Raw genomic sequence first — 9,476 nt, forward strand, 5'->3', positions numbered from 1 at the left:
GAGGTTATAGTTTTAACAATGTTGATATTCCTACAAATAATGAAAAATCATCTGTCAATGTCCAGTCAAAAGTTTAAAATCAAAATATAATTCAAATTTGCAAATTGCAAGCCCATCCTGGTTAAATTTTCCGTTTGTGCAAACTAAAAGCAATGGCGTACATAATAGAAAATAACTCATTTCTAAAAATAAATGTTTGTTAATCTTTAGTCTCACATTCAAATACGCAAAATAAAGATAGGTTATAAGTAATTAAACAAGAAAACGTCAATATGAATTTGGAAATTTCTCAAAATAGCAATTTACAAGAATATTACATTTCTCAATCTGATACACCAAAAACACTGCTTCTAAAATTCAATCATCAGTCTTAACATTCCCATTCTCGGCAGCGGTATACTGTGTATAATGTGCAAGTATGTATGCTAATTATTAAAAAAACCATTTAATAATTATTAGTAAAACTTATTTTTTGAAGATATTTATTTACAGCTTTTTATGAGAAGTAGTCACTTCTGTCGGGCAGTCCCGCGACTGCCTTCATGTTATTCCATTCTATCCTGTATTTGCATCCTAACCCATTGGTGGAGGGAGAGAGGCAGTATGATAATTTAAAAGTGAAAGTAAAGTAAAGATGTATTATTTTACCATGAGAAGTTAGGCCTAAGAAGCCCTCTCTAACACTTAACCTGGGGACCAACGGCTTAAAGTGACTTCCGAACCACCACCAATGGTCGGGCAGGCGAGCTGCTTGCAAGGACAGGATCGCTCAGCGGTCATCCATCCAAGCAGCAGCCACGCTCGACGTTGCTTGATGTACCCGCTACACTGCGCGATTGGTGTCCATTACATGGAAACCGAAGAACATTAACGCTATGTCATTCAATACGAGCAAGTAGGCTACTGGATTGCCTTATCATGTGTAAGAGTTATTAGTCTTGAAAAATATTTATACAGAAGTGTTCTTCATTCGTTTACTTTCATGAAATCTACGAAAACCACAGAACTGGTGACTAACTTTCTGACCACGTGGCTCAGGAATGTATCAGTAGGAGAACTCAATGAGCAAGATTTTGTATCGATGACCACAACTTACTAGGAAGTCGATCTGACTCATTGAGAGTGAATCATCGATGTTATCAGACAGTAGACAATAGGTGAGTTCCCACACTTAGATTATTATTTATATATTACAATACAATGTAAAGTGGATCTTGATTATATTAGTTTAAAACTAGCAGATACCATTGCCTAGACCTCCGGAATTATGGTGCAGACAATGAAGTATTCTCTTTGTACGAATGTGACTGCTGCTTCTGGTAGGATATGAAGGTATCGTTTGTATTGAATATTTTTCCTCAATGAATTTTTGTGACACGATACAGCATGAGATACCTTGTGATAGGTCATTGAGTATTGGCTGGGAAATTCCGTTTGACGGATAGGGTAGGTATGTTTGGTGTTGAAGAGAGGAACGTGTTAGAGAGTTGGGAGATCCATGAGGTGTACAGGGAACCGAACAGGTAGGTTTTGAGGGTGAGTTGTCTCGAGTGTTGTAACCTCTGTGGAGGTATTTGAATAGTTTAGTAGATTGGCAAGAGCATTGGAGTGAAGGAAGACAGCCATGTGAAAGCAGCGGAAGGAAGGTGAATGGACGAGTTGCTGATGTTGGAGATGAGCAAGAAAATTGGGAGAAATGTGAGATTAGGGAAGAAGTAATGACTTTGTTGATGAGTGGAAGATGTGAACGATGGACTTAGCCCGCTTAGTTTAATAAGTTATCTTGTAGATAATAAAGAACATTTTTCTTTTCAGCAAATAATAATTATTTTAAATTACAATTAAGATAATCTGCCTAAAATTAACCTAAAATAAATAATCCATGGTATATGAATTTAGTGAGTTGACAGTGGTTTATGTTTTCTTATTTGATGAAAAAAGATATGAAAGAAGACGACAATAAGTGATGTGTAATGAACTAGGATATCGTGTTAGGGGCACATGCCAAAGATTCTTGCCACATGGTCAGCAGCGTGTCAGGAGGTAGGTGGAGAACAGTAGGCGAGAGTTGAAAAACTGTAATGATTTTGTCTCGTGGTACTGACTTGGCCTATAGTCAGGGGCAGAGATGGTAACTCGCGAGCAAACTCCCAGGACAGGCGGTTCGCTGTACTATATACGTGTACATTTTTAAAAACCAGAGTGGTCTTTGGATTTTTTTAATTTCCTATTTTCATCACACTTATCAAAAGTATGGTTGATATTGTTTCATTACTTTTAATAACTTAAATACGAGTACTTTTGTAATAGTAGCTGGAAGTAATATTTGAAGTTATAACCTAACTACCTTAAAACAGCTCCAAAATTAGTCCATACTACCGCCTTTAAATAACTGCAAATCGAACAACTACAGTATATAAAGAATCTAAATTTTAGCGGAAACAGCTGATCGATCTAACAAACTCATTCAAGCAATAAGTTCCTTCAAGACAAACAACCGCAAGTTGTTGGTATTTAAACTTTATCTTTCATGGAAGTATTCCTTGGAGTATTATGAAGGACAGTCCAAGATGTCATGAATTAGTTTTGTGGAATATTTAATTTAGCCATATCATTAACCACTCGTCTTTAATAGTTCAAATGTAAATATATAATAGGTTTGAGATAAAGCCACACACATGTAGATCACCATAAGTGGTGGATATTTAAGAAGATGCATGGAGAGATACATTCAGCTCCCTTCTTTATTTGTCTGATTTTTCAAAACTATGTGATATTTATTATTTAATTTGCCATTTGATAACAACTTGACTGTTCTGCCTCAATATTTAAAATGTCCATGTTCCCAACAAGTTTATGTTTTGGCTCAGCCCCGAAGCAACCATGTTATTCCTTCTCAGAACTGAGAGGAAATGAGTCACATAACTCAGAAATGAGTCAACTCAAAGTTCAGATATATTTGTCATGTACGAGTATGAAGATTTAGCTTTGTAGTCACCCAATAATTGTGGGTGCATTGTTGTTGGATAGCTTATAGTTGACTTGAGTTGAAAGAGTTTCAGTGAAGTTTTACTGCGTATTTTAGAGTCATGCTTGTTGTAATCTAACTTTCGGACATATAGGAGATAAAGAACAAATGTAAATACAAATAAATAAAAATTATATTTGTAAAAAACACTATGTACATTATATTATTCTAATGTATTTTCAACCATAGTATGGATAACCACCGTAGCCGTGACCTAATCCCAGAGCGTGTCCTCCGTAGCCAACGCCCAGGCCTCCGTAGCCGAGACCGTGTCCGTAGCCGAGTCCATGTCCGTAACCGAGACCGTGTCCGTATCCGAGTCCATGTCCGTAGCCGACTCCGTGTCCATAACCGAGTCCATGAGCGTAAGCTGGCACCACATAAGCTGTGGGAAAAACAGATGTTCACAACACAATCGTCATCTCTGAGCACTAGCTTATGTCCGAATTTCATATTGAATTTATAATAATGTATTATTGACTTGGCGTAAATTAGCTTTATTATATATGTCTCCCTAGAAATATAAGTGGAAATAATGGAACCTCAAAAGTACGATTATAGCTCAAGTAATCATCGTATTTAAAGATCAAATATATAAATGTTACTTAGGTTTGAACATTTTACTTCTACGCTTAATCTATTATTTCTGTTATCAGCCTTTACCTTTTCCATAGCCTCCATATCCGTAGCCTCCATACCCTAGGCCGTAGGGAGCCACTATCTTAGGAGCCACACCATAGCCGAGTTGTCCATATCCGTGTCCGTATCCGTGTCCATATCCCAGTCCGTAGCCCAGACCGTACGTACTGCTGGCCTTGAGATCGTTCTTGTCCTCGGCAGGGGCGGCAGCGTCGGATGCGACAGCGGGGGCAGACTCCGCTGCCTTCTGGTCGGCGGGGGCGGTGTGTGCTACAGCCAGTAGGGCGGCAAGGCCGAGGAGTAGCTGAGGAATATTGCAGTCTGTTAAAATCTTACATACTTGAAAGTATTCATACATTATAAAGACAAATATTCACATGTATCGTTATGACTCTGAAATAGGGCAAAATTACCAGAAAAGAAGTAAATAGATTACATGTTTGATATATTTCTTTAGTGGTCTACATAAGTGCTTTCTGAAAGTAACAATTTAACTTGCAACTTTCGCATTCTTATAATTGTTTTCACCTAAAAAATAACTATTATACTTGAATAATATTGTGTTGGTTTTCTGAAGTCGTTAGTTTTTTTATAAAACGTTATGTCTTTATAACTGAAATAAACTCAAATCAGGAGTATATTGAGGAAAAAATGAGGATGATCTTACAAAGTATATAAAGCACTTCAAAACAGTTTAATATGCCTGTAAGTTTACTTTTCTACTGACAAATTTTGCAAAACAAAACTAATATCTGGGAAGGATATGTAAGTAATAGTTCTTACATATTTTTAAATAAAATTTTCAAGTATTGAAAACAAAACTAATATCTGGGAAGGATATGTAAGTAATAGTTCTTACATATTTTTAAATAAAATTTTCAAGTATTGAAAAGTTTGAAGTATATATTAATTTATCTGGCAAAACAACATATATAACTAATGAAAAATGAAAGACATCTTAATAAAAAAAAAAAAAAAAAGAATAAATAGTAAAATTGACTTACATAAGAGTAGTTAGCCATTATAATCCAAAGACCGGGTGGGAGTGCCGGTCAGTAGGCCATATCCCGTATATATACAGAGTCAGAGTCCAGACCCAGGGGAACGCAAGGTTGGCGCAGTCTGTCACGCCTGATGCAACAATATCTATGGTGGGGCCGATTTCACGCTCTTGACTCTGAAGTGGGCTTCAAGGGGTCTGCGGCTACTCCTTCGTATTTCTTTGGAAAGTAAAACAATGACAATGACTTTGGAAGTAAGACGTACTTTTGCCTTAAATAGAATCCTTTGAATCATCAACCCTACCTTAGATTTCCGTCGCAGTCCGTAAAACTTCACGTCACTGAACCTCCTGGAGATTAATATCCCCTGGAATGTGTAGTACACCACCCCTGGAATGTGTAGTACACCACCCCTGGAATGTGTAGTACACCACCCCTGGAATGTGTAGTACATCACCTCTGGAATGTGTAGTACACCACCCCTGGAATGTGTAGTACACCACCCCTGGAATGTGTAGTACACCACCCCTGGAATGTGTAGTACATCACCTCTGGAATGTGTACTCTATCACCCCTGGAACAACCTACTCTGTGAAAGCTATAGCCAATACTATACAACTAGGATCACCCTAACTGGACTCTAAAATTCTTCAGTATCTAGGACTGTGTTATTTTTTTTGTTTACTTAGGGCTAGAAGGTGAAGGACCCTTCAATGAACTTGACTGTTAAAGAACCTTTGTGCTACTTAAAGGAGTGCAAGAGTATTCCAAATGGGTAAGTTTTGGTGATAGGGACATTCTCCGCAGTCAATCAAACCTATCGATCAGCCCTTTTTTACTCTATTACCTTGATATTTTTGATTAGGCTGGGGTTCTGGACATCCAATTGGTTCGTGATATATAAGTAACACTTCGGTTTTTGCACCTGCCAGTATAGGTTCCACTGGCAGGTATAAACCAGCCAGAAGTGAAATCTCCTGGGATTGTGTTAGCTTAGTTATCCACCTGATGAAGATATTAGATCTCGAAACATAGTTTTTACCGATATATTTTAAACCCATTAATTATTCTCAAATTTGTGTGGTTACTAGAGTACTGAATATTTCAATGGTGGGTGTAACCGATAGATAGATGTCCCTCGGCATACATCTTACATTCTTACAGTTCTGTATTCAAGAATAAATCAGATTGTTTATTCTTAAAACGTTTCTAATTATACTTTGTGATATTCGTTAATATTAACAACGCGTATTTATAATAGTGTACTTGTGCATAATTCACCACAAATTTTATCTAAATACAGTGTTTGATTTAAGCTAACTTAAGAAACAAAAAATAATATATTGTCACTAATACTCGTATGTAGCCAGTCAACAAACACCATGAATAAACTACAACTATTATATTTAAAGAATATAAACAAAAAAAAGAATAAAAAAAGAATATAGTCCTTGACAAAGTCCATCGGTTGTTCAACAAGTCTCTCTTCTCCTCCACAATTCTTGAACGGTCAAGAATGTCCTCCTTAATATTCTCCTTTGGGAATATACAAAAATTGCCTGAGAACGTTTCAGATAATTTTAAAATTATCCCAAATTAGTATTTATAGGAACTAGTAAAAGATTTTGAATACTAACTAATCGAGTGACACCTCATTTTGAAGGTATTGTTAAAAGTATAAAATCTCTAAGTTGACTTTGTGCAACATAGCATCCAATTATACAGTTTTAATCTTTTTCAAATGGAATCTACTTTGGAAAGATTGGAAAGAAATTGGACTTTTGGCACATTGTTTTATTATCAAGACCTTTAATTTAATATATAATTATACGGGCTATTCATTAAAAGTTTTATAGTTGCCATGTACCCTTTCACATTGGGAAACGCTGTGATCCCTCGAAAACATCGTTACTTAATATTATGTTCCCTAAGGTGATTTGAAAATTCTCAACTGTTCTACAGTAAAGGTGGCGGAAGGTCTATTGCGACACCGGTATATAATTCTTCCATTGTGCTTAAAATATTCCATGACTTTGAACATTTATAGGTTATGCAGAATGTTTGACTTGCCACTTTGCTTTTACTATTACTAAATGTACCTTTATGTAACGCCTTCCGCAACAACTATCTGTGCAACGCAAGTACTCAAGGTCGCATTAATTAAGCTTATCAACCGTGGACTAATTTCACTGTAATGAACGCGATAACACGAATGTAGGGACTAAATCAGTTTTGTATTGATATTTAAATCTCCACGATGTAGGTTAAGTAAAATGGGCCGGTACGTATTTTGGAGTCCAAAAATAATGTAACAAACCTTACCATGTAAGCATGCTATCTATTGTACTACTGTACAGAAATTCTTGGTTGAAACACATGAATAAAATAACTGTAAATGTTGTGAAAAGATCGACTAGTGAATTGTTGTTATCCATTCAGTATTAGTAGTATACTGACGGCTTAAATATTGAAATATTTCATTTTAGTCAATTTTAAGATTTAGTATGGAACAAATAAACAAACCTACTATAATACATTCAAATCTTCAGAATAGAATGTATTTTACAGGTTAAATGATAATATTTAGAATAAATAAATATATTTAAACGGAATGAAAAAAATATTTTTGTAATTTAATATTTTTTCATAACAACCATCAGTATAATTTAGCGGTTCTCTTTGGATCGCTCACTTTTCAGAACTTAAATCTCCAGACAAGCCTATTTAACATGTTGTAAACACATAACATTTACGGTTTGATATACCGTATACAAGAACTGGAAGTATATAGGGTAATAATTTTGAGAGCAGTGGAATAAATCAATATTCCCAGATTCGTGAACCAGTATTGGAAGTATATGAGGCAATAGTTCAGAGATCAATGGAATAAATCTATATTCCTAGATTCGTGAACCAGTATTGGAAGTATATAAGGCAATAGTTCTGAGATCGATGGAATAAACCAATATTCCCAGATTCGTGAACCAGTATTGGAAGTATATGAGGCAATAGTTCAGAGATCAATGGAATAAATCTATATTCCTAGATTCGTGAACCAGTATTGGAAGTATATAAGGCAATAGTTCTGAGATCGATGGAATAAACCAATATTCCTAGATTCGTGAACCAGTATTGGAAGTATATGAGGCAATAGTTCTGAGATCGATGGACTAAATCTATATCCCCAGATTCGTGAACCAGTATTGGAAGTATATGAGGCAATAGTTCTGAGATCGATGGAATAAATCATTATCCCCAGATTTGTGTACCAGCATTTGTAATATATGAGGCAATAGTTCTGAGATCGATGGAATAAATCAATATTCCCAGGTCTGGGTACAGGGACTGGAAGTATATGGATCTATAATTTGGAGATTATTTGAAAAAAATACACATAGTCCATAAGCAATATAAAGTAAGTAAACTTTATTAAGGAGTGATTCCAGTTTTTATCACATGTCTTTGGACGATGTTAAAAATTATCATTACCAATAATTTCCATTATTGGTAATGCAGGCGTAAGGAAATTTAGCTTTGAACAGTGATTTGACAGGATCCATAAAAGCGACAAAATATCCTCAAGGAAGGATACTGGCTTTCGAGTATTCATACTTGTAACAGAAATGTGTTATATATCATTATAATTCATACACTAATTATTCAAACAACTAAGATGAATATGAAACATTCTATATAAACGTCTTATAGACCAAATCGCATTTTATTTATATGTTTGCTGTTGTTTAAGCAATTATCCTTTTACGAAAAGGAAAGTATTTAATAAAATCCTGTCAAGATTCTACATTCTATACAATGTAATAAATATCAGCCTAAACAATTGCAAATATTAATAGCGACGTCATCACATATACAAATTATATCCACTTTTATAAAGCTTGCTAAACTGGAACAGCATCGACACTTTTACTTCATATAACAAAATTTCAATATAATATTGAAATACATGATGTAACATTGTAGTGTAATTGGCTAAGAGTCGTAGCGAACCCTATCACTATGATAAAATTAATCTTGTTTTGAGTATGAACTGACATATACGCTTGAAATGTTTCATATTTTGCTATCATTAGGGGCTTTGGTAAAATTCTTCGTCTGTATTTCTCTCTATGTGCGTTTGTGTCTGTTGCCCATTGGATATCTAAATGAACAAGGTTTGGACCTGTCAGTTTGGATGTAACTTCATTTTTACGTAGGGTTTTTCGTGTTTGAATATGGGTAGGTTTTTCTTTGGAATTTAGCTGAGCGTTTGCTTAGCCTAACTATCAGAAAGATATTTGGTGAGAGGTTGCGTCTGTAGATTAAAATCTGTGCATGTAACTTTACGTATAATAGCTTTCGTCGCGTTTAATGATGGTAACCAGAATTAATAAAGTTTAATTATTAAATATATCAACCTTCTGTCTTAAAGAGAATCCATGGGATTTGGCTGGGCTTTCTCCGCTCTCAAATGCATTAAGATTTTTTTGTTTTGGATAAAACTTCGTTGAAGCCTGCGGAGCTGCACGTAAAGTGGCGTACTCTTAGTTCGTATAATTTGAATAATAATTTTATCTGATGTACAACAGCAGCGTTCTAAAATAGCAACTTCAAAAGAACGTGGTCAAGTGAAATCGTAGTTTGCAAAGATTTATATTACAGTATTTATAAACGCTTCTGCACACAAACACAACTGAGAGGTTTCTCAAGAAGCATCCTGCTCAGTTGCTAAACACTTGTGTGACAGCCGAGCGCGAACTTTAGCACCAACTAACACCGACGTTATGAGCTGGGTATACAGAACACAGATG

At 35.4% G+C, this 9,476-nt stretch overlaps 1 protein-coding gene across 1 annotated transcript; it reads right to left on the minus strand.

The window, feature by feature from the left end:
- Nucleotides 1-3,143: 3,143 nt before the first annotated feature.
- Nucleotides 3,144-4,844, minus strand: LOC124358690 (keratin-associated protein 21-1-like). The gene is made up of 3 exons (XM_046810991.1): nt 4,672-4,844; nt 3,692-3,971; nt 3,144-3,413 (listed from the first exon to the last, which is right to left on the minus strand). Exons 1-3 carry the CDS (start codon nt 4,687-4,689, stop codon nt 3,208-3,210), a joined length of 504 nt encoding a protein of 167 aa, XP_046666947.1. The 5' UTR covers nt 4,690-4,844; the 3' UTR covers nt 3,144-3,207.
- Between the last annotated feature and the right edge of the window lie 4,632 nt (nt 4,845-9,476).

This window comes from Homalodisca vitripennis, chromosome 3, assembly GCF_021130785.1.
Source record: "Homalodisca vitripennis isolate AUS2020 chromosome 3, UT_GWSS_2.1, whole genome shotgun sequence".
NCBI classification, from domain to species: domain Eukaryota; kingdom Metazoa; phylum Arthropoda; class Insecta; order Hemiptera; family Cicadellidae; genus Homalodisca; species Homalodisca vitripennis.

Excerpts from the sequence above, each read along its gene's own strand:
- LOC124358690 (XM_046810991.1), bottom strand. Across the intron at positions 3,414-3,691 it reads ATATGGAGGCTATGGAAAAG|CTTATGTGGTGCCAGCTTAC; the intron begins GTAAAGGCTGAT and ends TTTTTCCCACAG.